The sequence below is a fragment of the Zonotrichia leucophrys genome, chromosome 19 (genome assembly GCF_028769735.1).
Source record: "Zonotrichia leucophrys gambelii isolate GWCS_2022_RI chromosome 19, RI_Zleu_2.0, whole genome shotgun sequence".
Classification (NCBI taxonomy): Eukaryota; Metazoa; Chordata; class Aves; order Passeriformes; family Passerellidae; genus Zonotrichia; species Zonotrichia leucophrys.
The window spans coordinates 7,694,028-7,721,795 of NC_088188.1; the positions used below are offsets into that span (position 1 = coordinate 7,694,028).

The following is a 27,768-nucleotide window of genomic DNA, read 5'->3' on the forward strand; positions in this document are numbered from 1 at the left end:
CTGGAGGAACGGGATTGGGATGGGGATCGCGGCCGGGGTCGTGGGTGGGGGAGCGGAACTGGGATCGGGGCTGGAGGAGGGAGATTGGAATGAGGATCGCGGTCGGGGCTGGAGGAGAGGCACTGGGATGGGGATCGGGGCTGGAAGAACGGGATTGGGACGGGGACCGGTAGCGGTATTTCCCCGCCCGGCCGCTGCGCGGCGCTGCCGCGGGAGGCCCGCCCGGCCCGGCTCGCCCCTCTCTCCCCGGCCGCTCTGCCCCGCCCGGCCCGCGCTGACGTTGGACAACAAAGATGGCGGCGGGGAGCAGCAACTACTGGGAAGGCGAGTGGGGCGGGGGGCGGCGGGCACGGGGCGGCTGCGGGGCCACCGGAGCACGGCCTGGGCACGGCAGGGCGGGGCCGCCACCGAGACCCCTCTGCTCTCTCCGGGGCGGGCGCGGGCGGTGCCGGCCTGTCAGCCATGAGGCGCCGGTGCTCGCTGAATGAAGCCCGCGGCCCCGCCGGACCCTCCCGGGCTGCGGGTGAGGGGCTGCGGGTGCCCAGCCGCGCCTCCCATCGGCGTGAGGGCTGCCCCGGCCTCGAGGGTCCCCTGTCCCCTGTGGGTTTCTTTACGGGAGCGCGGAGGTGCGGGGTCCCCGGGCTGGTCCGTGACTGTCCCCGGGCCCTGCAGATCTCAGGAAGCAGGCGAGGCAGCTGGAGAACGAGCTGGACCTGAAGCTGGTCTCCTTCAGCAAGCTCTGCACCAGCTACAGCAGCTCCCGAGACGGAAGACGCGACAGGTATAGGTACTAGCCCGTTTCTTTATGTTTCTTTTATGTTTTGAACGCTGCCTGTGGTGCTTGGTGCGGTTTTATCGTTTGCTGAGTGCTGGTCCCACCTGTGGCTCTCAAGGCTTGGATTCCTGGGGAGCTTTCAGCGCTTCTCGCTGCTGGTGCTGCTCTGGATGTGATGTTGGTGTGTGAGTCAGGCTGTGGGTGACAGGTCACTGGGGAAAGCTGGATTTTGGCCTGTGTGTGCTCAGTGAGCTTTTTAATGCTTGTTACACTGGCTTAATTCTGAGTTTTTCTTGTATTAAACTAACAGGAGGTTTTCAGGGAGTTCAGTATTAGGGGAATTTAGCTTTACACCTCCCAGGTGTGCTGGTGTAATCCCAGTTTTAAGGGAACTGGAGCACTGAGCAGCTGTGCAGGGAACAAGCCCTCTCTTCAAAACCAGTGCCTGTTTCTTCCTGTCGTTCTGCTGAGGTGAGTAATAATCACAGAACAGCTTGGGTTGGAAGGGATCTCAAAGATCATTTTGTTCCAACCCCTCTGCCATGGACACGTCAGTGTTAATGAGAATAATAAGAGCTGCACATGTGTTTTTAGATGTGTGTATATACACGTGGTCTCTGTGTATATACAGAGGTAGTTTCTGTTTGCTTTAATTACATTTAGAAGAATTAATGTGGTAAAACTCTTCAGGTGTATCTTGTGAGCCAGAGGTGAGCTCTTCCTTGCAGTTCCACAGCAGGAATTATCGACCTCTCTGTCCATTCTTTCCTTATTAAATGTATCAGTTGTGTGTGTTGCTGCTTTAGGTATGTGTGCTGATATTTTTCTATTTTATTTAATAACTGAATCAATTTTGTACCTCTCCCTCAATTTACAGTTTTGGAAGCCTGAGAGCATCTCAGCAATGATAATTTTGAACAGTTTTAGTTTCACTTTTGTTTCTGCCTCTGTGCTGTTACTTCCCATGTTATCCAATTGTTTCATTATTTTTGCTGTCCTGTGCCAAACCTACTTCTCTCACTCAAGGCAGATTACCAGAGCCATGAGTAATCTCTGAGGGGTATTATCACAGATCTGCAGGCTGGTCTGGGATGTGACTTTTCCTTGTGGTTTCAGTTTACAAGCAAGCAGGGAAGGTGTGTGAAACTAATTGTGATAAATGGTGCGGTGTGTGTTGCTCTGCGGGGACAGTGATTGCTTAATAGGTCACAGGTTGTCCTAACACTGTTACTAAGCTGTGATTGTGTTGCTGGAGTAACATGCTAAGAGTGCAGTGCTCTCTCCTGCCAGTAAATAAATAAATCAAGATTAAAAGCTGGGGGAAGGAGGACACTGGTACAGACAGGTGTCAGGCATTTCTTTCTAGGAGAGGTGGTATTTATTTCCTGCAGGTCATACTGTGTTATCTGTTCAGGTAGGAGTTAAAGCCATGCAGAATAAGAAAATGTAATTTTTCAGAGCTTATTTGATCTCTAGCAGACCTGGGTATAGTGGAGCTTTCCAAACCCCTGTCACTGGTGGTTCCTTATTTCTGGCACTCATGAAATGATGCAACTTTGCAGTAACTGCTCCTCCTCCTCTCCTTAGCTCTGACACAACTCCTCTACTAAATGGATCAAGCCAGGACAGAATGTTTGAGACCATGGCTGTGGAAATTGAGCAACTTCTGGGAAAGGTAACTCGAGTTACTTTGGGTTGATTTCAGCGTTTAGGCAGTATCACAATCCAGATTCTGTGACGGATATTAGGAAATCCCAGTGTGGGTATTAAACAAGCTGTGCACGTCTAGCTGCTTCCTTCAGCTTGTGCATTGTAGTTTTCTTGCAAGAACAAGCCATTTCTCATTTTCTGGGTGCTTTTCCTCCTGCAGCTGACTGGGATAAATGACAAGATGGCAGAGTACACCAACAGCGCGGGCGTGCCGTCGCTGAACGCGGCGCTGATGCACACGCTGCAGCGCCACAGGGACATCCTGCAGGTAACCAAGGGCCTCCTCCCTGCCTTTCTGCTCTTTCTTTGGCTAAAATTATTATTGTTATTATCTCTGCTGGTATCACAGAGTGTCTCGCCAGGAGGTGTGAATGCCACTGATTCCATCTCGCTTCTCTCCAGGCACCCGCTGAACTCTGAGTTGAAGAAAATTGTGCTTTTTATGTCATGTTGGTGACTGGAACTTAGCTGAGAGAGAACAATAAAGGGTGCTGCCTTGTGTGGGTGGGTTTTATATAGCAAAAGGGGAAATGTAATGAATTACCTTGTCTGTGTGGCTTGTCATGTAACAGTGTGCGAGGGAATGTCACACTTCAGAAAACATGATTGTAAAAGCTCCTAAGCTTCTCAAGGGAGATGAAGGAAATGTGATGGTTAAAGCTACCAGTCAGTGCTATAAATTAACCATGTTTTCATGGTGTAGTAGTCTTCAAATGCATATTTTATTTGGCTGGTTGTGTACAGTTTGATTTCTGTTTGGTATCTGTGCAATCCATACACAGTGTGAAAAGCAATAGCATTTGTATGAATGGTTACAGTGGTTTAGGTGCACTCCAGCTGCCAGTTAAATTGTGTTTTGAGAAGTACCACCTGCCTGAAATGGTTTGAAATGTAAAATTGCATCTTAAAAATAGCAGTCATCTTTATTTTTTTATTAATCTGGTATAACAACAGAATAAACTCAAGAACGTCTTCACCACACCAAAGAAGTAGGTTTTGTTAGGGCTTCTGATGGGAAATTTCAACACACACCAATTCATCAGGAAGGTGAGGATATCTGAAACTGGGAGAAGGAATTGCAGTGGATTTCCCTCCACAGCTGTGACTGCAGCCATCAAATTTAGCAACTACTCTAAGAGCAGTGATTTTAAGAATACTTTGGATTAACTTCCAGCATTTTTGCTGTTAAATTCCTGAATTGGTCTTGCATTTTGTATTCGAGAACAACTGACAATTTTAAAGGTGGCTGGATCTCCTGTGGGTGTGTTGTGTTGCTCAGTTGACCTCAGGACCCTAATTTTGGGATAACTGTTTGTCATTACAGGATTACACACACGAATTCCACAAAACCAAAGCAAACTTCTTGGCAATACGAGAAAGGGAGAACCTGTTGGGATCAGTACGGAAAGACATCGAGTAAGTTGTGTTGGTACAGCAAAGGTGTGGGACTGTCCTCAGGGGGGGAATGTGCAGAGAGTGCTTGGCATAGCTCATGTGTCTGTGCTCTGAATAAAGCAGAAGTTCCTTGAAGTCACAATTCTCAGTGAGGTTCTGTCCTGTTGGATTTCAGGTCCTATAAAAGCGGCTCTGGCGTGAACAACAGGAGGACAGAGCTGTTCCTGAAGGAGCACGAGCACCTCCGCAAGTAGGTGTTGTTTCCTCTTTGCTGCCTGACTTCTCTGAATTTCACTCAGCTGGTTAAATGTTCATGGCTTGGCAGTGTCAGTGATTGGGGCTTTAGGATCCTGTCAGTGCCAGTTTTGTGTTGTCTTCAGGGGCTTTTGCAAGTCACTTGTGACTCAGACCTCCTCCTCCCAAGGGAGTGCATGCCTTTCATTCTGACTGGGGTAAAGCTTAAGAAACTAAATAGAAACTCTCATGATTTGGCTGGTTTTTCCCTCTCCTTTTTTTTTTTTTTGTCAGTCAGACAGAGAAAAACCTTTTCTCCTTTTGTCTCTAGACAAAAAGCGATGGAAGAGATTAATTCCTGAATTACCTATGCACTTAAATATTTGCAAATTGATTCTAGGTTAGCAGATGAGCCAAATAGAAAGCACTTTGTTTTTATTCCTGTTGCAGAGAGGGCATTAAGTTATGAGTAGCTGCTTTGTGTGTCCTTGTTCAGCAAAAACAGCACAGGTGAGAGCAAAGAGCTGGAGGGTTTGTGGTTTTTAGAGAGTCAGGAGACAGTTCAGGTCTTCCTGCCTCTCTCCTTGCCTGTAGTTGTGCTAAATCTCAGGCTCACACGAGAGGGCAGGCTTGCATTTAAAAAAACAAATAAATAAATAATTACATGTGGCTTTCTTATGTTTAAGTTTATAGCCAAAACAGCACAAGAAACATCTACAGGAAATTAAATCAAATTTTTTTTCAGTTGTGGCTTATCACCAATTCATCCTCAGTTTTCTGTAATGTATTTAAAACTTAATTGACTGAAAGCTTGAATTAGGACTTCTGTTAAGCATGATCTTGAAATAGAATGGTTAAATATTTCTGGAGTTGTAAAATACCCTTTTAAGAAACTGATATTGCCCTGAGTCCATTGCTTTGAAAAGTTTGCAAAAATTAAGAGCAGAAAAGTTACAGCATTTTCTAAACATTTTCTGGCAGATATCTTCAGAATTTGAGTCTAACATTTATTGAAGCATTGATGATTTGGTTTTTTAAATATACTAAACTCTGCAGTATGTTTACAGGATTAAAATGCACGAAAAATAAAGTTAAGGCAGTTTTAGAAATAGTTTAAAACCTTCTGGGTCATTATTTGAAAATGTTAAGACTTGAAAAAAACCCACCATAACACTGAGGAAAAGAAAACCAGAAATAACTGTGAGTTGAGGGTCTTTAGTAAACAGGGCCAAATTAATCATGGAATACTCTGCAAGGTGGAGATAACTGTAAGGGCTGTGAAGAAATCCAGTGTAAAAGGAGAAGACAACATTGGCAGGAAATCAAAGCTTGCAAAACTTTTGAATTAAGAATCAGTAAGCCTAGAAAAAGATACTGGCAGAGGAAATTATTAGAGAGTTTTAACATATTTGTCTTCAGAGGAAGCAGTTAATGAGCTATTCATGCCAAAAAGCTAAGAAAAGGTCCCAAGAATTCACCAGGAGCTGGCAAATTACACCAAACATGCTCCTAGGATAAATTGACAGGCTTTGTGTGAGTCATGATGCTGAATATTTGTAGTGCAGTAAATCCTGGTGCCAGACTAATTGACAGAAGTAGATGATGAATATATTTACATGAAGAGACAGGAGTAAAAATCCAAATGTTTTCAGTGGAGTGAAATCGATGAAAAGAGCTTGAAAAACAGACACAGGAATATAAACTTTGCAATGTATTATTATTATATTCTCTAAAGCACTGTAGTGATGCCACAGGAATTACATATTCATGTCAGATATTGGAGAATTCACTTGTTCTTGACCCTGCCTAATTTATTATATTAAGTATTTCAACCTATTACATATTTATTGCATGATCTGATAACAGAATGTGTGAGCTGCTGCCCCAGTGCTGAGTGCCAGATATTCTGTCAGCCTTTCCCTTCATGCACAACATGTGAGACAGGATAAACACAAACTGGGCTTTGCCCTGGGCTGTGTTTTCCATGAATTCCCTTCAAAAAGCTGCAGGCTGGGATTGTTTGTGGGGTGTCTCACTGGGGAGCAACAGGAGAGACAAGAAACTTCTGCTTTTTGCCTAAATCTGCCTCTTTCATTTTTTTGTCACATTGTGAGCACCACAAAGAAGATCCTCTTAATGCTACACATGTAGGTAATCCTAAAAAAGGAGAGGAAGTGAAAGATCTGTGAGTACCAGATGCTGATGAATCAAAGGTTCCAGCACACATTAGGCAGCAGGGAATGGCAAAAAGCACTGAGGAAACCCTGCCAGTGCCTGGCTCTCCATTAAGCCATGAGGATCCTGGGTGCATTTGGCCTCCCTTTGCCAGGGAGGGGCTGGCTGCTGTGTCAGTGCTGCTGGCAGCTGTGCCATTTCCAGCCTGGAATCCCCTGGAGCTGGGGCACAGGGGGCCCTGTGCTCTGCTCCCCACACCAGGGAGGGTGACACAAAACACATCATGTTCTCCTCCCTTCAAAAGCTTCAATGCTGCTCAGTCCATTGTGTAAATCAGCTTTTTGTTGGGAAAGGAGACTTGTTTCTCCTTTCCAGAAAAAGTTCTGCTGGCTGTGGATAGGAGGCATGAAGTGTCCAAGTCACTCAGTTTCTGAGTTCTAGACAGGTAATAGCTTTACCAACCACTGGAGATATGAACAATAACACCTAATTTTTTAAATAAAAAATTAACTCCTGTTAATATAAATAAGGTTGGCAGACAGATGTTGGTGAGTACTGATACCCTAATAGTAATACATTTTTTTGATATTTTTACCTGATACCTCAGATTTCTTGGCATGTCAGATGCTTAAAGAAATACCCAATCTATCATGGTCATGTTTGCTGATCATTTTTGAAATCCTGTTTTTTTGGGTCTGTGCCATTCCCTGAAGGTATTTCATCTTCTCTGTTTGTGTGCTTTTGGCCAGGGGTACAAACAAGTCATCCTTTTTCCTCTAATGCTGTTTTCCATCTAAAGAGAACAATTTTGATGAATAGATCTAGCTTAGCATTTTAAAACTGCTCTGGAAAGTGCTGCCTCAGAGGAAACAATTCTGTTAACTTAGAGTCTGCCCTGAGAAATTCTGCAGTTATTGATGAGTTATAGTCTAAGTCAGCAAAGAAGGAATTAATGTCCTTGATTAAATTTGCAATATTGTGTGTGTATGCAAGTGAAAATCTCCCTTGTGTTGTAGGTGAGTGATAGCAGGGGGTGATGAGTTTGTGTAAAAATTGATGAAATCTTCAGAAGTTTAGCTTGAAATTACAGGTGTTACTACCCATAATGAATTCCTTGTAAAACTGGGTGAAAACACACCAGTTCTGTCATTGTGGGGCAAGTCTGTGATTATTGCTTTATTACTCAGCATCAGCACTCAGAAATTAGTCATTTATCCCTTTCTAAAAGCAGTGGCTGGTGGTGAAGCAGGTGCCTGTGTGGTGCAGATCTCATTAGCTGTGGTTTTAATTGTTGTCAGGTGACTGCATGTTTCTGCTGAGTGTTGCTATGCAGCCTGTGAGTCTATCCAGTAAAAATTTTTATAAATCCTCTTAGTTGAAGTGAATCTATACAATAAAAATTTTTATAAATCCTCTTAGTTGGAGTCTCATGTGTGAATGGTGCAGGTAGATGAGGTGAACCTGCTGCAAGAGTTCAGACACCCCTGTGTGTCTTAAAATATTCAAAACTGGCACAGAGAGGGTCAAAGTGCCAGAGTAGGTGGGTGAGGAACTTTTTTTGAAGGAGGAAAAAGAGGAGAGCAAACAAATCAGAGGGGACTTGTGCTGCATGGGAAAGAGAAAAGAGGAATAAGAGGAGTGAGCAAAAGAAATAACAGGAACCTGCAGCAGTTGTGTAATGGTGCTGATTAATAATACATACCTGAGATGATGAGGAGAAATTAATGTTTGTGCAGTGCTTCATGTATGTGGAGTACTCTGGAGTAGTAAACATTTTTATTGCTTTCATTATGGGATTTTGTTATCAGCAGAGCTATTTGAAATTTCCTGCTGTTGTTTGGGCAGAAATGGGCACATTGAGTAGAGAATAATCACCAGGAAAACTGCTTCCATACTTTGGTGGTGGTACAGGCAAGATCTTTATGGAGGGAGTGCCTTAGTGACTGTTTTTCCTCGAAATATTGTCTTTCCTGACAAATTTTCACTTCAGCCCTGATTTGCAGAGAGAAATCAGCTCAACAAAATGCAGAGACACCTTGCAGGGTTTTTGATTACAGGTGATTTGATCTTTTGGGAGGAAGCTGCCAGTTTCCTACCTTAATAGAATTTATTTTTCTTTTGTTGTCCCTGTTCTCTGCTCTGCATGCCCTGATTTCCATTCACTGTGCTGTTGCTGCTCAGCTTCCTGTGGATTTCAGTGGAACTTCAGGGTTGGATTCAGACCAGAGAGCTGTGCTTGCCTCCCTTCCCATCCCCTCCCCAATTTCCAGTTGCAGAGCACACACAGTGACTGCTCCAGCTGGGACTCAGATCAGTCCTTCATCTCCTTCATCTCCTCTTGGAAACAGAGAGTTCAGGAGAACCAGCTCATTCACCAACTCCTTTTTCCATCCCAAGGTGCTTGGAGAAGCAGCAGGGAGGGAGGAATGTGATCAGCCCTTCCCTGGGAGCTGCTGCCTGCCTGCTCTGCAGCCTCAGAACTGCTGAGCTCCACTTTCGTCAGCCCTAGGAAGGGTTTTATTTTTTTTTTTTAATTACCAAACTTGCCTCTTAATTAAACTGATTTTTTGTTCATGTCAGAGCAGAATGCAGTGCTCTTGTGGTTCCATTCTCTTAATTTGAATGCAGATTTTAACTGAAGCAGCAATTGGTGAATGAATAATCTTTGCTCTGTTATGAAAAAGACCCAACCAGCTCTGCCCTGGGAGGACAGAGGAGCTCTGCATGGCCCTCATTTGGAGGGTTTGGATCTGGGGCTGCAGCACTCTGCCCATTGAACTGGAATTTACAGTGCAAGGAGGGATGGGGAATCTAGGTTAAAGCATCTCTCTGCTGGCCATTAATTGCAAGAGCTCAGGCAATGGTGTGCTGCTGTTTTCCCAAACACTCTTGGCTTGTTTTCTTTGTTTCTGGAAGAAGTTTGAGAAATTGCTGCATTAAAAGCGCGTGCCAGCGCCGTTTGGCTGTGGTAATCACCTCCCTGCCTTAGCACTGAATAACTCAGCTCTGGGGCAGGGCTCTGTGCTCTGTCTGAGCAGCAGCACAAAGAAAATGCTTTGCAAAGAAGGGATTTGAGCAAAGGAGGATTTTTGGTGTTGCAAAGGCTTACTTAAGGATGCACAACAGCTTGTCCTGTAATCCTGTTTCAAAATACAATTCCAGTCTGTCTTTCTGCTCTGTCTCCTATTCTGTGGCTGCAGAGTTTTCTTGATTGCATCAGTGATTCTTTGCTTTAGCCTTATCTGTGTCTGGGCTTGAATGGGTTTTATCTCCCAGGCTGCTGGCAGAACCTCTGTCTCCTGAAAACTCCTGGCACTCTGGAAGTGGCTGGATCAGCTTCCCCTGTCACAGTCCAGACTGAAAATGGCATTTGGGCACATCATCTGCTCAACTGCTGGCCCAGACTGAGAATAATTTGCTGTTTTCTTATTTAATAGTAAATAATGTTCAGAGAGGGAGACAATTTGTGTCTTCTGGGAAAGGAGAAACTTCACTATATATAATTATGTGACTGTATGAGCAAGTTATTGAAGTAGTTTAATGAGAATTTGGGGAGGTTCAAAGCTTCCAGGCAATGAAGGAAGATGCTCTCTTGGGTATTATTATTATTTATAAATAACTTAATAAAAGATCATGAAAATCAGCCAAGCAGTTCAGGATTTAAGAGGTTTTTTTCTTCTAAAAATAGTTTGAGCTTCATTAAGGTAAAATCAACTATTTCTTTTAATCTTCCTGTGCTGTATTTAGGACTTAGAAAAAACCTCTACCCCAAACCACTAAACCAAAGCCTCTGTGTCTCAGTGTTTATTTGCATGCTTTCCTGATAGTTGGATTGCTTTAACAATCAGCAATCAGTAATTTCCCTGGCACTGATGACTGTTGTGACATTTTTATACCTCAATATGTCTAAAGTGATTGGGACACAAAATGAAAAAAAACCATCAAACCCACCAGATACAGCATAAAACTTAGTTTGGGAATTTCCTGTGCAACTCCCAGTACAAAACTGAATTTTATTATTATCCAGGTGGCAAAGGATGTAACCACATTGACATTAAGAGCTTCAAGCTCATTGTTTGCTTTTCATCTGTATAAAAAGTGAAGGTTTATGGATGAAATTCCATGTACCCAGGGAAAGTGGCTGTGGAAACTCTTGTAGGTGTTTATGAATGTCTGCAGGAGCTAAAGAGCAAACCCTCACAGAGTGAAAGATTGCCTGAATATATAATGGAAAAAAAAAAGTGTCTGGGAAAAAACTCTGCTCTGGTTCTTGATTCTGGGCTTCCCCTTAGAGACAGCACTTTGGTCTTAATCTGGGGAAAGGGAAGGATATAAAACCACACTTCAAACTTCAGGGCTCTGTGGTTTCTTCTGAAGTTTTTTTGTTCCTTTCAGAAATAAACAAGTCACTGATGCATGTTTTATTTGTTTTTAGCTTTCTTTTCAACGTTGTTTCTTAACTAGGACAGCTTCCCCCCTCGAAGGTCTGTATTGAAATTAGGGCTTTCAGGAGTGCTGAAATCCTTCCTGCATGGTTCTGAAAAGCAGGTGCAGCTTTTCAACAGAATCAACAATTGTGGAGTTTTATAGAATTCCTTTTGTGCAATCTCAGAATCACTTTTATATTCTAATGCAGCATGTCATTTTTTTGTCAGTGTGGCTGTGCACTTCATTATTCCTTAGGGCCAGAAGTGCTTGCTCATTATTTGCTATTGGATCCTCCAGTAAAAACAAGCTGTTGAACTCAATTTGATGTGTATGGATATGTTAAATAGTGATTATTTCCATTTTCTCATATGCAGAGTGTATCTCTGGAAAGTTACCACACTGCTGCATAAATGTCATTCTTGAGTTTTTATTTAATTTCAACCTCTCCTAATGCATCAGAATTAGGTTCTCATTCTTGGCTGCTGAATGATTGCTGTGCAGATTCCTTTGTGTTCCATCAAACCCATGATGCTAAGCAGAACTAGATCCAAATTACCCTTAAAGCATCCCTATTTTATCCTAATAATAGAGTTCTGTTTAGAACTTTTCAAGGACTTCAGTCCTGTTGTAATTTGAAAGATGCAGAGTGTTTTCCTCTCACTTGAGAGCCTTGTTTATATCAAGTCTAGTTGCACTTCTGGAAGAATGCATCTTGTTCAGTCTCAGATAAAAAGCCCTGAGAACCCTGGGAAATTGGGTCAGAAGAAAAATGCTGAGATCTTTACCCATTAATGAATTGCATCCTGGGTTTGGCTTGTGGATGGTTGAAATGTTGTGTGCACTTTACATTTTGAACCACAAGTGTTTGTTATGCTGCATAGTTAACTCTGCAGCTTTAATTAACAGGCAGGTAGAGAGTTGTAAATCAGGTACCTCAGCCAAGCCCTGCATGAAAGCCACAGAGCTTCTCCCAAAAACCCCTCAAACCCACAGCACTGAAAATGCAGTTAGGGAGCAGAGCACGTGTCTGTCAGTGAGGATTTTAGGGTTTCATACTACATTGAAGTTGGGCTGTCATCCTAAGGATAAATCTCACTTCATTTCTGTGTTAGCTGGGCTGGGAATTAAAAAGATATTAATTATGGAGGTTTTTATGTGATGGGTCTCTTGCAGAAGACATTCCACCTTGTGTTTTTCTTTTACTTAGGAATGTGTGAATAGTAGCATGGCTCTTTAGCCTTGCCAAGCTTTAGTCAAAAAACACTGAGCTAGAAAAGTGATCCCATCTATTTTGTTACAGCACAGATTACAAACAGCTTGTGTTTGCTGTAAGCTGAGCATCTCCTGTGTGTGTGTGCCCAACAAATCAGCCGTGCCAGGTTATCCTGGGAGAGCTCCACTGCACTCAGGTCATGGCAGACAGCAGAGCCTGAACTGCTTCCTTTGGAGGGGTTTTCCCTTTGGTTCAAGATCCCATCCAAATTCCATGTTTGAAACCAGGGGAGTGGTGCAGGCAGCCCTGCCCTGGCTGCTGGCAGAGCGTGCAGATGTAAAATTTGAGGAAATGCCGATGGAGTCCATTAGGAAGTTACTGGAATTGTTCTGACAGTTGTGGTTGCTGATAATGACTTACAGTAAGGCCTGCCCTGCTCACTTCATTTCACTTTGTTCCTATGGGTAATATGGAGCAATTATAGGGGAGGGTCAGGCTCTCCAAGAACTTCTCCCACCACCCTGGTGGTGCCACCCTGGCACTGCTTTGTGCCCTTCATGTGCAGAGCAGGAGCTGCCCTCATTTTTAAAGTTTTTACCTGACTTCTTTGGGTAAACTGAACCCTGCAGGTTATTGAGAAGCTCTTACTCCCTTATAGATTTGCTCTAAGGGAAGGAGTATTGCTGCTGCTCACCCTCTTGGGGCTCTCAGGCACTTTCCCAGTCGTCTGCATGCCAAAGAGCTTTCTTGGCTAACTCCTCTTTTAGAGAAACAGTTCTTCCACTCTGACCATTCCCACTCCATGCAGTTCAGGGGAGGTGCAGGCTATACCCTTTGGAAATCCAGGAGAAACAGATGTTGTGAAGGTGGATCCCTGTTTTAAGGGAGAAAATCCCTTGGTACCTGTTTGCCTCCTTTAAACTGAGTTGGAACAACTAATCTTTTTATTGCTTATGTGTTTACAGGTGTTAGCTGCAAAGAAAGTGCTTTTCTTAGTGTATCTAAACTCCAAATGGCTGGAACTGATGAGCTGGTGAGGTATTTACTCAGTGATGTAGCTAGAAGTTGGATTTTTAGCTGAATTTGTGTTACAGGGTTGCAGTTGGAGGAGGTTTCACCAGATTATTTTCCTGGAAATCCTTTGGCAGATTTTTCCCTGCAGTGAAAAGAGATGCCTTCTGTGTATTTTTTGCCCTCATGTACGATTTCTTTCCATCTGGAAAGAAATTCAGCACCAGCCAATGTTGGTTTACTCTTGCCTAGAGCAATGGATTCTGTTCCAGTGCCTTTCATTCTAGATTTAACAAACTGCTTGCATTGATGAAAAGCAACGTGATATTTTGCTTTTCTCTTTTCCAATTTTGCAACTATTCCTCATTCTTACTGAAAGTGATTTCTGAGATGTGCAGAAATAAGCTCACTGAGGTGTTCAGAGATTGTAGGTGTGATGATGTTGAGCAAATTTATACATTGATTAATGCTCACATTTGTGCTGGGTTTTGTGTTTGATTGTTGCCTTCTGCAACAGACAGTGTGACAAAATTGCATTTCTTAAGCATCCTGATTTGTGCTTGAATTAGCACTCAAAGAAAACCAACAAAAAAGAGCAGTTTGGGTCAGTATTGGAACCTTTCTTTGCTTTTGGAGTGGTTTCTGTGGGGAAAGTGTTCATCCCTGAAAATGCCTCATGCCTTTGGTTTTGGCCAGCCAGGTTTTCTCATGCTGGAAGTGGAAGAAGTGTGCTTCATGGTCAGATATATTGCTCTTAATAAATAAGTACACTTTACACCAATTCTTGTCTTCTTTAGCAACTTTGAAACTAAATTGAATCAAACTTGGGACAAGTCTTACAAAATCTGGAATATCACAGGGAGGGAAAAAAAAAAAGTGTTCTGCTTTACATTCTTCTACTTAAGTTTTTAAAGAGCTTAATGACTTTATGAATTTTTAATATGATAAGGAATGTTGATGGCAAGCAGAAAAAATGAGTTGGAAATGTGGTTTTTTTTTGTGTGTGTGTGTGTGCACCGTGGTTTTTTCATTATTATTCTGTTATTATGATGATGGAAATAACTGAGTGTATAAATCAGATTTGCCTCATACCTGTAGATTTATATTAGAATGTGTTTTGTAGGATTTGCATTCCTGGAAGCTCCACATTGCCTGGTGATCCAGGAGTGTGAAAATCTGAAAGATTTATTGGAAGCACTTTGAGAGAGCAGAGACTTAGTGATTTATCTTGCTGTTAGAGAAAGAACAAAGTAAAATTATTATTTCTGTAGTTATTCTTTCTGAAAGGAAGAAAATAGTTATTAAGTGCTATATTAGTTTATTCTACAGGGTTTTCCCTATCCCTTTTAAATTATTCTATGTGATAATATTGCCCTTAATTTCATCTGAAGGGTTTAAAGCATCTTGTGAGATGAGTTGTGTGCAGATGAGTTTTACTCAGCTAAGTATTCATCTCTATTAATGAATTTTATTGAAGTACAGACACACAGATTTGCCTTACAAACAACATAAAATGCTTTCTTTTAATTCTCAAAGCCTGATATTGTGAGCAGGACTCTTTTCTATCATGGGGAGCATATTTCACTTAATTTCTCCTTCAGATTAATTTACCTGTGTGCATATTTAAGGGACAAGCTGTGCCACCCTCTGCAGACAGCAGTTGCACAGAGGCCTGGCTGTTCCATCTGCATGGCTCTGCTGGGCTTGTGCCATTCCTACAGGAGCTGATTGCCTCAGCAGCTTCCAGCCTTTCTTTCCTGTAGGATTTTTAAAAAGCTTTGTCTGTCTGGACAGGTGAAAATGCAGAGTTTATTGAAACAGATGGCAAGTCAGATTAATAATGCCCAGAACCATTTTTTGCTTGGGTGTTCATGAGGAAATGTCCACTGGGTTTGTTGTCTTTGCTTGGACAGCAGAAGAACAAAGTCAATAGATTTTCATTTAAGAGCTTCTTTTTGTAGTGTTTTGAATATGTAAGTTAAGCACAATTGCCTTGTTCTATGTTAGTTTTTTATTCTGGGAAATGAACATTATTTTTAATTGTGAGAACAGCTTCTATTTGTGGAGAGCAGGTTATTAATAGTCAGAGATCTGCAAACTTCCCTTGTGTCTCTGGGCCCTGTTGTACTTTGTGTTCCTGATCTTCCTTAAATCTGACTTATTTTTATGGTTATGAGCTGTGAAATGAATGAAACAGATGCTTCTGTTTGGGTGTCACTGTGAGTGAACTTTACAATCTGCATTTGCCAAGCAATCCAAACCTGCAGAGCAGAATCCCTGCCATGTTCCTGCTCTCTGTGCCTGCCTTTACCAGGGAGTGCCATGGCCATTCCTGTGGGGTTTGTTCACATGGCAGGGAGGGATGAGTTTGGAAATCCTCTCAAGAGCTGATTGTTCTTGTGCTGGGAGGAACACTCTGAAAGCTGTGCTAATAAATCTGTGCTTCCTTGAGTCTGCCCTCACCTACACATCTTCATGCTGAAGAAAACTCCTGTGCACCTCATCCTTTTAAATATTTGGGGTCACTCCACATCAATTGAGACACATTTGATCCTGAGGTTTCAGATGCCTGCTAAATGCCCTCTGTTGGCATTTGCAGCTCATGCCTGTTTGTGCTGGTGCTCAAAACTGGTTTTTACATTTTTATGACTTCCTATCATCATTTTACAGGTAACCACATTCCCAGAGTTAATTTTTGTGTGTGTATGAACATACATACACATGGAAAAATAAAGCAGTGTCATGCAATCTGAAGCTTTTAAGTCAGTTTTTGTGTTTATGTGTCTGACTAAGGAATAAAACTGCCCATCTACAGCTTTCCCTAGCATAAAAAGCAGTGAGTGTCCCTGCTGCACACTGGCAAGCCTAATTTGGGTGTTCTAAAAGCCTTGGAGGACATCCTGGTTCACTTGAGGTCTGTAAAAGTGTTCAGCTTCTCTGTCATCTTCAGTTCATCAGCATAAAAATTCTATCATTTCATCAGTTAAATGGACAAAGAGCTGGTAATGATTTTTCTAAGGGAGGTTTTTTAATAGGGCTGTTGTAACGTTTTCTTCCACAGAATTTTTTTAAGTGTAACCTGTTACCAGCAAGGATTTAATACCTTTTCATTGATATTTTTTAAAAAGAATTGAACCTTTTCTAAAATGATTCATTCTTGTGCACTGCTCTTGCTGTTTTCTAATGGTTTTGCAGTTTATTCTGATTATGCCCTGCCCACATAACACACTAGTCTGTTAGAGACTATCTATGAAAGGCACATTCTCAGCTGGATTGTGTCTCTGGGAGTCTCAGTGATTACAGAAATCTTTAATGCATTGCTTTCCTGTTCTGCCTGCCTTGGGGACATGGGGAGATGCTGTGAGACTGCTCTGTGTACACAGCCAGGGTGTTTCCCTTCCCTGTGCCAGTGGAATAAACACCACACTGTGAATAAAACTGATTTTATTTGCTTAAACCAACGTGCTCACAGCTGATGTGAATCTTAGAGTGCAGCTCTGTTTGCTGCCCCAGTCAAGTCCCTGGCAGCTTAAAATTGAGCAAAATATTTTTAGTGCTCTGTTCTGTGTCTGTATTTCTAACCATGGGCAGCCTGAAATAGCAACCTTGGTGTTTTGAGTTCTCTGCACAGAGGAATAAAGTCATTGTGTTTGCCTGTCCCCCTCCCCAGCAGGTCACACACGTGGCCCAGCACGTTCCTCCAGCTGGAGCTGTGGGGGGATCTCCAGAATTCCTGTGGGAAGGAGAAAAGTTCCAAATCAGGCAGCTCAGGCTGAGTCAGAGGCAGAGCTGTGCTGCTCTGGGGGCTGGCAAAACACTTGGGATGAGGAGGGTGCAGGATGGAGGTGGCCATGCCCTGCTGGCATCTTGGAGTTTGGAAGCAATCAGTTCTGATTTACTACTGGAAGCAGTAGCCAGTACAACATCACACTGCTTTTCTGTCAGGCTGATTTCCTCCTCAAACTGCAAACTGAATTTTTTTTACCATTTTCCTCCAAGAATTTGTGTGAATCTGTGGGATAAACAGAGCAGTTGTAGGGGTGCACTGTGGGAATGATGCAGGCACCTGTTCCATGGCAGGGTTACATTGCAGATATTGATTGCTGTGACAAGAGGGTTTTTTTTGTGACATTTCACAACTGCCTGCAAAGCAGTGATGAAAACCCTGTGTGAAAGCTGAGCACAGAAAAGGGGAAATAGCTGCACTCCTCCAAGGCTCTTGTTACTCTCTTTAATGATGTGTGTTGGGTTTTTAAATGAAATGTCCTCTCTGTGCTGTGCTTGGGGCTGCCCTTTCTGCACAGGGCTGGATCAATGTGTGACAGGCAGGACAGGGCCACTGTCACCAGGGCTGTGTGTGACACATGGGCTGGGCTGAGTTCCATCAGCCCAGCTCTCATCCAGCTGCTGTTCCACAGGAGGATTCTGCCAGCATGAACCAGGCTCTGGGGAGCTCATCCTGAGCAGGGTCTGGGATGGACCCAATCTCAGCTTTTTCATCATTAATGATATTTTTGAAGGGGTGGGCAGGATTAAAAAGCAATAAAATTAGCTGCTCCTCTCTCTAATACTCCTTTCCAAACAGACCTCCATAAATCTCAGAGCTATTTCCCCTTTTCTTGTTTTCTCAGTGTTTTGTGTTCTCCTGAGCAGCTGCTCTTGCTACACTTAGGAAGTGCTCCTCTGTCACAGACATCTTTTATGAAAAATTGAAAAATCTTTTATGAAAAAGGATTTTTCCTCCTGAGAAGCTGAGAGGCCTCAGGAACAAAATGTAAACAATGATTATCTGCTGCTGTGGAATGCAACAGGTACATCTGTGATTGGCCCCATGTGGTTGTTTCTAATTAATGGCCAATCACAGCCAGCTGGCTTGGACAGAGAGTCCGAGCCACAAACCTTTGTTATCATTCCTTATTATTCTGTTCTTAGCCAGCCTTCTGATGAAATCCTTTCTTCTATTCTTTTAGTATAGTTTTAATATAATATATATAATAAAATAATAAACCAGCCTTCTGAAACATGGAGTCAGATCCTCGTCTCTTCCCTCATCCTCAGACCCCTGTGAACACCATGACATTCCTCCAGTGCATCTTCTCCAAACTCTGTATAAACCAAACCCGTGTAGCAGCAAAATATGACAACATCCAGAAATAAAACATTCTAAGAGCAAATTTATTAGGATGATGATTGGGATCATTGATTAGTGATCTAAAGTAGTACTTAGTGCTTGTTACTTTCTTTAACTTGTTTTTTTCCTTTTGGCTTTCAGCTCAGATCGACTGATAGAAGAAACAATAAGGTAGGAATGAATGTAAAAATTTTCATTATTTTCCATACAATCAGCATTTCCATTAAATTGTGTCTAAATATATCAGTCCCTATATTTATACAGTAACTGTATTGTTTCCAGCTCCTTGGCAGTACTACAATGAATTGCTGCTGGGTTTGGTTTGGGTTTTTTCTATTCAATATTGACATAGGAATGTTGCTTAAATATTTTATTCACCCTAGCTTAGACAATTTGGGTGAATCACCTTTGGAGCAGAGTGAATCCCAGGCTGAGCTGCTGAGGGCTATTCCTGTAGGGAAGATGTTCCTTCTCACAGTGACACTCCTGTAAAACCTGATTTCTGTGCCTTCCAATGTATTCAGAATATTCAGCACCCAGTGTGCAGCTGATAGAGGTGAGGGCTTTTACCACAACTGCTTGAGAGGTTATTGCTGTTGTACATTTATTTATCTTTTCTTACATTGTTTGGATACTTAAATGATACCTTCTCTAACTAATCTAGACATTATGGAACTGCAGCAACACAAATTTTATTATCTGTGCCCTTTCCAAGCCAACCTTTTGCAGACCAATAACTCAAACTGTAATAATGCCCAATTTAATGGCTTTAAATTTTAGATTATTGCTTTAAAACAAAAGAGAAGAAAAAAAAGGTAAGAAGCCAAGTAAGATACGCTTTCAGACAATGCATGTAGTGACATAAATGATCAAGAAGAATAATTAGAGCTGCAGCAGGGCTGTGTCCATTAAGGGCTGGTTTAAGTGCACACAGTGGGCTCAGGATAATTAACATGGAGGAAGAATGTGTTAAACCTCATCAGTGTGCAGGGATGAGCCAGATCAGTGCAATAATACCTGAAAATGTGGTGCAATTTTACCACAGCCTCACAGAAATATTTCTCCAGCTTAGCCCAGCTGTATTTGTTTTGGGTTCTAGTCCTTTCCTCTCCTTTATTGCCCTGCTTGTAACCCTATTTTTCCATCTCAGAAATGCTCAGTGTTGGGTGAATTTCTTTTTTGCTGCCACTCCAAGTAAGCAGAACATTAAGCAGCATATGGTGATTTATTACTCTTAATATCCTGCAAAATTACATGTAATTACTGGTAATTATGTCATTGGCCTGGCTTCTGGATTCTGTGTCATCAGAGGAGCTCAGAGCTCTCAACCTTGCACAGTTTGTTATCTGGAGTAAATTCTTGCTTGAGTTGTTGCCAGAAATGTTTTACAGTTTTTTGGTACAAAAAGAGCTTGTTTGGTAACGACATGGAGTAGGAAATGTAATTCCACTTATATCTGAGTTGAATTCTGCCTCTGTTAAAACCAGGGTGAATTTTTTGTTGAATTTTTTTTTCCTTGTGGTCCCAGTAATGGCAAATGTTTGGGTGTGACATTAATTGATGGCAAATCCTGCTGCCTCCCAAGTGAATTTACCAGATGGGAGTTTACCCAACTCACCAATTGTTTTATCTATTGTAACCCAAATAAAAGAGGGAATTGTGCAGAAGAAGCTGTTTGAGGACAGATTCCTTGAGATGTAATTAGCTTATTCTGGCTACTGCTCTGTCTTCAAGGTTTACATCTGCTGCAGTTCATTACTCATTTTTTAATTAAGCCAGTCAGGAAATCACGTTTTATTTCCTTCACACTTTTATTTCCTTAGGCTTTGTTACTAAGCACTGATTCCAAACATTGAGAAGCACATTTTGGTGTGTGCAGAGGCTTTTGTTGACGAGCTGCAGGCACTAATTGTGAGCCCTTGCTCTGATTTTCTGTCATTAGGAGAAGTGAGGAGTCTGACTCTGGCTCTCCACGGAGCCAACATCCGTGCCAGGGCGTGCATGGGCACCTGAGCTGAAATGATTCAGTAACCACAGCACTGAGCAGGGCTGTCGCTCCAGATGTGTCATTATTACTAAACTTTTAATCAATTTTTAAATGAATTACATGCCATGGGTTCTTACTGCAGCATATTTCTCTCCAGAAGCGAGTGGGATGTGATACTTTGTACTGCAGTTCTTTTGGAACAGCCTTCACTTCTCTTGGCCAGATTTAAATATAAGCAGAGATTTTGCTTAATATGTTTGGAGTTCTCAGGTTTTCATTTTCAAACATTTTCACTCCTCCAAAATAGCAGACCATTTATTTCTTGTTTTCTAACAATTTCTGTTTTTATGTTGGCTCAGTTGGAATATTTTTTATAGTTTTGTCTGTACAGTGTGACAAGTTCTCAGCATTTTATTGTAATTCTGTTTCTGAGACCTGATCCATCAATGTTTGTATATTGGCAGATTGGACTGAAGCCAAACCAAAGCCATAAATTCTATTTTTTTAAATGGTCTCCTCATGTATTTGGTCTATCTCTTTAGGTAGTAATTAGGATTTAATAAAAGGGAAAAGCTCAGCTGCACTGAGTGTTGACTTTTTAAAGACATGAGCCACGTTTGGAAGAATTCTCTCATTTCACAACCACCTTGCCAGAGTGTCCAGGCAAAATCACTTGTATTCCTGGGGAAATGTTTCTTCTGTTCTCATCTTAGGCTTCATTAAAGGAAACAATGGAATAAATAAAGGAATAAAGGAATTTGCCAGGCTGTGAGTGTAGGTATGCATTGATGCACACACATATGTGTATATTTAGAGATACAAAGATAGAAATGTATCTCCAGACAAAGAATAAGTGATGCAATCAGAATTTTTACCAATTTAAACCTAGAGCTTTCATTTCTATGCACAGTCACAGAGTCCATTCCCTAATCATAGACCTTGTCATGAATTTCAATGAGCAAGTATGATTCATGGCATGCAAAATGAAGCAGGAGTTCCAGTAATACGTGAATTATTTGATTTTTAATAACACAACTTCTTTCTTTAGAGTTTTGTTTCAGTTCTCCAGCAGTGTAGATTTGACTGATGTGTCTCAATGGGTGAAGCCAGGAGTTGATTTTTTTGCTACATTTCCCTCAGTGGCCCTGGATGGATGTGGCTGCAGCGTGGGGTGAAATAACAGCTTAAACATTAATTTAACTCAAAACTCTTTGCTTCCAGCTCAGGCAGCATTAAAAGTGTATTTCTGCATGTTAGACTTGTCCATCTGGGATAATGCCTGGAAGTGTTTATTACCCTGAGGGTTTGATGCCAGTGAAAAGAGCAGACTGAGTACAAATATCAGTTGGGTTTGCTTTGGAGGGAGGTTTGGCTGCTCTCATACCCACGGCACTGCTGAACAATCAAGGGCAAACTTGGAATGTGGCAGAACTTTTGAGGGAAATATGACTGCAAGCACAGGAATTTGAGCTTCTCCTGCTGCTCTGGGGAGGAGATAGGTGGGGTTTTTATGGCTGTGACCTTGGGCTTAGCTGGGAGAGGTTTCTCCAGTAGTGCAGCAATGCTGAGCATTGTGCTTGAGCAGGGCTTTAATATTAAATATAGAGAGCAGGCCAGATACCATCTGGTTTTAGAAACTTGGTTTACACCCAGCTCTGGTAGTTCCAGCCAGTGCAGCACTGAGAATAGTTCCTGCTGGCTTCCAAGTGAAATGTGGAATTGGGGTCATCCCTGTTCCAGTAAGAAATGTTTCATCTTGTGATGGGAAAGGTCCACACGAGTTCTGGAGCAGCAGAACCAGGTCCTGAGATCTGGGCTTGGGCTGGGAGTGACTAAATGGGGCCAATCCTGTGAATGGCAAGGATGGGATTCCTTTTTTAAAATCTGCATTTGTCAGTGAGGCAATGGCAGCAGCGAGTCAATGAACATATGTCAGGGATGGGAATGGAACCAAAACTGTCTGATGGAGGATATGAGGAATCTGCAGTGCTCAAGATGCAGAACCAATCTCTGGACTGGTCCCCAGGAACTCTGATTTCTGCTGCTTCTTAGATTTAATAATCTCCTTTACAGATCTGAAGGCTTAGATAAACCAGCTCAAGGGTTGAATAATCAAATTATACGTGAACAACATTGCTTTTTGCTTGAATTTTGATTTGTTAATAGTAGCTGGAATCCAGTTAAGCTCTTGTTCATGAATATCACAATTACATTTCATTACTAGACCATATCATATTAAAAATTATAATTACCCCAGGTTTTTTTCCTTCAGAGCTCTCCAGTAAAACCCAGCCCTTTGAGCTAAATTCTTGAAAATACTGGATAAAAAAAAAATTAAATTGGTTTCAATCTCTTAACCCTTTACATGCTGCCTTTTTATATGAAATGGACAGTTTCACTCCCCAGATGTTAAAGCAGGAACCTTGTGTTCCCTGAATAATTATTTCTAAAGGCATTTTGGAGGTGGCTCAGGAGCACTTTATATACTGGAAATCATTTTGTGTTTTCACTTCTGTAAATGAATGGATGTTTTAATGAGTCATTGGATGCATCTTACAAAAATATGGGACTTAATTCAGAAGTGCTTTGAGAGACACTGTATTAAAAACTCATCTGGACAAATATCAAGTCAGTGTGGGGGTGGGAGATGGGAATCTGTAGGTTACTGAACAAACTTTCCTGTGTGCAGATAGGATTTTTTTTTTCCTAACTCGATTCTTAGTAATTCAAAATTCCCTGAGTGCTCTTCTTAACAGCAAATTTTTAGTGGTTTTGTGAGTTGGTTGTTTTTTTACTTTAGAGGACTAAAATACCTGCATTGAAAAATTGTATGTTTGTATCAGGTAAAAGCAGCATTTCACATTTTCCTCCCTCTGAAATGACAGCTTTAGTTTCCTTTTCTATTTTTCTGTAGTGTTTTTCCACTTAACTTTTACTCCTCCAGAACATTTCCCCTCCATATTTAAGGCTCTTACACTCATCCAAGGACTTATTTTAATCATTGTTATTCCTGTAGATGAAGTCAACAGCAGCAGAGGTGACTTTTCTGAGTTATTATGAAGCCTTGTTGTATTTCTGTCCTGCTTTATGTATTTTTGAAACACATGCCAGCAAGGAGAGCAGTATTTGCCATATTTTTCTTTCTCAGGCACTGTGTCTTCAAGCTTTGTCAACTGAACAGTTCTTTATAATCTTCATTTAATATCTTGTTTTTAAGAGCAGAGTTGCTTTTTTTCTGACCTTCAAAACATTTTAAATTTGAAATGGGAAATTCATTTTTGTATTGGTAAAGAAACAAAGAAAATGAAAACTTATATACCATGGGGGATATTCTTAATTAGGACCAGATCTCAGAAACTGATTTTTTTCTGTGCTGTGATGGAAGCATCATTTGGGATGAAACAAACTTCTAAATTTAAAGCTTAAGCCATGAGAGCATAATTCTTATGTTGCTTGTAAGGTAATACCAGTTTTCATTTGGGCTGGAGGAGAAAAGTCAAACCCTGCCTGTTTCAAGAAATCTCAGAGTTTCATACTGTTAACAGTTCACATAAAACTGAAATCATTTAACTGTAAAAGAGAGAGATTAATGGGAAAATTGTGGTTTCATTCATGTTGCTTCACCCCATTCATTGGCCTCTGCAGAAGCATTCCCTGCTTGTTCTCCTCTTGTGGGAGCTGTGGATTATTCTTAGCACCAACAACTTGATCCTCTTTCTTTCCCCAGCATTGCCATGGCAACAAAAGAAAATATGACTTCTCAGAGAGGGATGTTGAAGTCAATACAAAGCAAGATGAATACCTTGGCAAGTATCCTTTTCCCTAAGTATTGGTGCTGCCTGTGCCTCAGGAGAGTTGTGGCACAATATTTCACTCTGTCATCAGCAGTGACAAACAGGTCAGCTTTTTATCAGGCTCACCTGATAACTTGACTGAAGCATCTTAATGGGAAATGTGGTGAATAAGTTGGTTTTGGTCAAATTTCAGCACTGCATATAAATGAACAGGATTTATTTTCAGGTAGAGGCCTGCAACAGCGTTTCATGGCCTTCCTTCCATGCTGTATGCTGTTCTAGAAGTACAATTTCATTTCAGGTCCTGCTTTTTGCTTTCAAAACAGCTGAAGCTTGGTGTTCCTCACTGCTTGCTGTGGTTTACAGCTTAGAGAAGTGAGGGCCTGAGCATCCTCTTGTCTGTCACACTTTTGTGAGATTTTGGCTTGTTGGTTTCTGTGCATGTTCTGTCTCAGGGCTGAAGATTGTGCCACGTTGTCAAGTCAGGCACGTTTGTGGTTTTCCCACTAATTCCTTCCCTTCTTCAATAGACAATGTCAGCACTGTTTGGTCAGACACATGACATCCTGGAAAGATGCATCTTGGTAACCCAGAAATTTCATTACAGTTCTTAGCAGCTGGCAAGAACATTCCAATAAAATCTCAGTAAGCTTTGGCCTTAAAAAGATTCTCGATTCCAAAGACACGAAGCTCGGATTGTCTTGTTGGCAGTTGTATTTTGTACATTAAGAGATAGATTTACACCCTGGTGGTTTTACAGAGCTTGCACAGTGTGTGGGTCATGCAATGTGCAGGATTTTCTCAGTCAAATGCCTTTGGTTGTTCTCTTCACCAGTAGCAGAATCCCATTGAAGAAATTCCTTTGGTTGTTCTCTTTACCAGTAACAGAATCTCATTGAAGAAATTCCACAGATGTTTTATGTAACCACCCCATTTTTTTTATTATTCTCATTTAAACACAATTAATAAAAGTAACTAAGCCTCACATAGTGGAGATTAAAATGCTGGTGATTGAGGTTGCTGCTATAGGGCATGAAACAACATGAGCACACACTGCTGCTCTCAAGGTGGAGAAAAGGGAAGTTTATTTTCTGACTCCAACATTTTTAGTTTTCCAAAAGTGACAGTGGATTGGAGGGTGAAAGTGCCACCTCTCCAATGACACTGGACAAACCAACAGTCCATCAAATTTCTCCTCCTCCATAAAAGAATGCAAACCAATGAGTTATTTACAGAAAGTGTGTGAGAAAGTTTGCTACAAGAATGTAAACATCAGAAGGCTTGGAAAATCTTAAAAAATCAGGGTGACAGAGGTGGTCAGGTGGTGAATTGTGTGTAACTGTGAGCTCTGGGCTGTTCCCTTTCTCTGCTGGTCTGCAGTCAGTGGAGTGCAGTTGTAATTCTGCTCCCTGTCCAGCAGCCTTTGCTGCTCCTGCTTCCCCCAGCTTGGGAATGGTCCCAGTGTTGGCATTTCCCCATCCAGCCTTTGGGGCTTGTTGGTGAATCCCTGTTTGTGCTGTGCCCTTGACTCAGAGCCCTCCCAGACCGTTTTCCAGCAGTGAACAGCCTGATCCAAAGGATCAACCTGCGCAAGCGCCGCGATTCCCTCATCCTGGGCGGCGTCATCGGCGTCTGCACCATCCTGCTGCTCCTCTACGCCTTCCATTGATGGCTGCTCCCCCCTGGACTCTGCCAAACCTCAGCACACCCTTCCCTCCTCCCAGCCAAGGAAAAGGGACTTGGGGGAAGCATCAGACTCGCACAGCCTGCTCCTGGCTGGGGCTGTCAGCATGGGTGTCTGGAGCTTCTGATGCTACACACTGACACTGGGCTTGGGCTGAAGCCGCAGTGTTTCTCCTCCCCTGCTGTTCACCTTCCTTTGGGTTAAATTTGGTGGGATTTGTTTGTCTTTAATTCCCTTTCTCACTGCAAGGTAAGTGCCCATGGGATGCTTAACCAGGACTGGGGGAGCAGTTCCAGTGCTCAGCAGTGCTGGGGAGGTTTGGTGCTGGCTGGGGAGTGGGAGAGGATTAAGTTTGCCTTGTATGGAAGCTCAGCAGGAAGGCTTTTCCCTCTAATCCCAGCCCAGTACTGAATTTCACCCTGAGAGATGAATATTGCAGCTTTAAGCCTTCAGGTTGCTTTACTACTAAATACATGTTCTGTAATTCTTTTTAACTCCTGGTTGAGATTCTAGTTATTTCTGCATAATTCATGCTGTGAAAACTGTGCTTCACACAAATCCCTCAAAGTTAACAAAAAAAAGGGGGTTTGTGTTCACTTTTTGCACAGAACATGAATATGAAAGTAGCCTCAGAGGGAGATCATAAGATTTTTTGTGGCTTTAAAGGGACTGACAAAGTCCCACTGTGTAAAAAGGGAGCACAGTGTCCCAGCAGCTGTTTACTCAAGTGTTCAGTCATCTGAAAAGTGACCAAACATGAGTTCACCTGAAGGAATCTTTTGGGTGCAAATACTTTCATTTTGGCTGGCATCATAAAAGATCTTTATAAAGACACAATAAGCAGTTTACAAAGCCTATACTGTAATTTAGGTGAAGTTATTCTGATAGTGCAGGTAAGAAGGATATGATCTAAACTGTTGATTGGAAATGAAAATGATGATGGTTATAGCAAAGGTTTTGGACATAACTCCTCCTAGCAAAGAGCTGTATGAATAGTGAAACAAGTGTTATTTACCATTATCTGGGGGGGAAAAACTTTTTCTTGGTCTGGACAGGCAAAAAGAACCCTGTTGTTTGTCTGTAAACAAAGCTGACCTCTGCAGCTTCCCAGATCACAGCTTTTTCTGCTCTTTCAACAACACTTTTCCATCTGTCATATCAGAACCCAATAAATTCAAGCCTTGGCACTGAAATACCTTTCTAAGAACTTGATTAACTCTTTTCACAATCCACTTAGAGTGCTCCTAACAGATTCCATGTGTTCCATCACCCACAAATGTCACACAGTCCCCAGGTTCTCCTCTGGAGCAGAGTCCAGCGGGATGGACACAATTTTTTACTTCATTTTATAGTGCCTGTGAGCTGGAGGGAATGGAGACTTGTGTAGTGTGCAAACCCACACTGTTACACCCAAAATGTCTGGATTTAAAGGCTTCTTTGCAGACTTAATAACCCTGTGCTAAAAAGTCAACAAGGGCTTCTAATCAGCCATCCTGCCATTGGGATTTGGAAGCATTTGGAATTAAGATGTGTAAAACTGTGGGGCTTGAATTTGAAATAAAGGGTGATTATTTGGTTGATTTGGGAATGTTCCCATTTGGAGATGAAGTGTTTATTAAGGGGGTTTATGAAAAAGCTTGATGGATAAAGGAGGGTTATTAATGGATCTGTGTGTTGGGAGATCAAACTCTCCCTGTTGCCTTTTTTTTGATTCCTCCTCCACCCTAAGGGACCCTGATCAGCACTTGTGCATCTGTTTAGGATTTGTAGGATTTGGTTGCTCTATAGTTGGCAATATAAGATCTTCAGTACCATAAATAAATTCATTTATTTAATCTTATAACAAGTCTTTTTATTGGACTTAACTGATTATTTGGTGCATATATTTAATCTTATTGTGAAAAAGCTGCTATGGAAAATATGTAGATTATAATAAATATGTAAACATAATTGATTTTTCATGTTATGAAAATGTTCTGGAGGAACTGATATATTTTAGTATAAAATAATGGAAATATGCTGAATTATCTCTGATAAAGCTTTACTGGAAACGGTTTCAGTGTTGGCAGCCCCTCCATGGTTTCTGTTTGTGCTGGTTTTGAGTCAGTTTTGTGTTGAAAAATACATTTAATTATCTTTGGAGTTTTCCCTTCATCATCATCTGGCAGAGCGAGCGGGTGTTGTGCTGTGCTCCCTGGAGGGATGTGTTTGCATCTGGCCCAGGGAAAGGC

The 27,768-nt window shown here is 41.8% G+C and overlaps 1 protein-coding gene across 5 annotated transcripts; it reads left to right on the forward strand.

The window, feature by feature from the left end:
- The first annotated feature begins 278 nt into the window (after positions 1-278).
- GOSR1 (golgi SNAP receptor complex member 1) lies at positions 279-27,591 on the forward strand. 5 transcript variants are annotated; one of them, XM_064729354.1, is made up of 9 exons: positions 279-324; positions 673-787; positions 2,363-2,450; positions 2,646-2,753; positions 3,810-3,901; positions 4,056-4,130; positions 18,214-18,243; positions 23,787-23,869; positions 25,398-27,591. In XM_064729354.1, exons 1-9 carry the CDS (start codon positions 294-296, stop codon positions 25,520-25,522), a joined length of 747 nt encoding a protein of 248 aa, XP_064585424.1. In that variant the 5' UTR covers positions 279-293; the 3' UTR covers positions 25,523-27,591. The 5 variants fall into 5 exon arrangements, with proteins under 5 accessions (XP_064585424.1, XP_064585425.1, XP_064585423.1 ...); XM_064729355.1 differs by having other exon boundaries at positions 673-781; positions 25,398-26,028; XM_064729353.1 differs by lacking the exon at positions 279-324 and adding an exon at positions 374-523 and having other exon boundaries at positions 673-781; positions 25,398-25,666.
- Positions 27,592-27,768: the final 177 nt, after the last annotated feature.

Bases quoted from the DNA above. Each gene is read 5' to 3' on its own strand.
- GOSR1 (XM_064729352.1), top strand. From the start codon at position 463: ATGAGGCGCCGGTGCTCGCTGAATGAAGCCCGCGGCCCCGCCGGACCC. The intron at 524-672 runs GTGAGGGGCTGC...CGGGCCCTGCAG, and splicing joins CGGACCCTCCCGGGCTGCGG to ATCTCAGGAAGCAGGCGAGG. The intron at 2,754-3,809 runs GTAACCAAGGGC...TTGTCATTACAG, and splicing joins GCCACAGGGACATCCTGCAG to GATTACACACACGAATTCCA.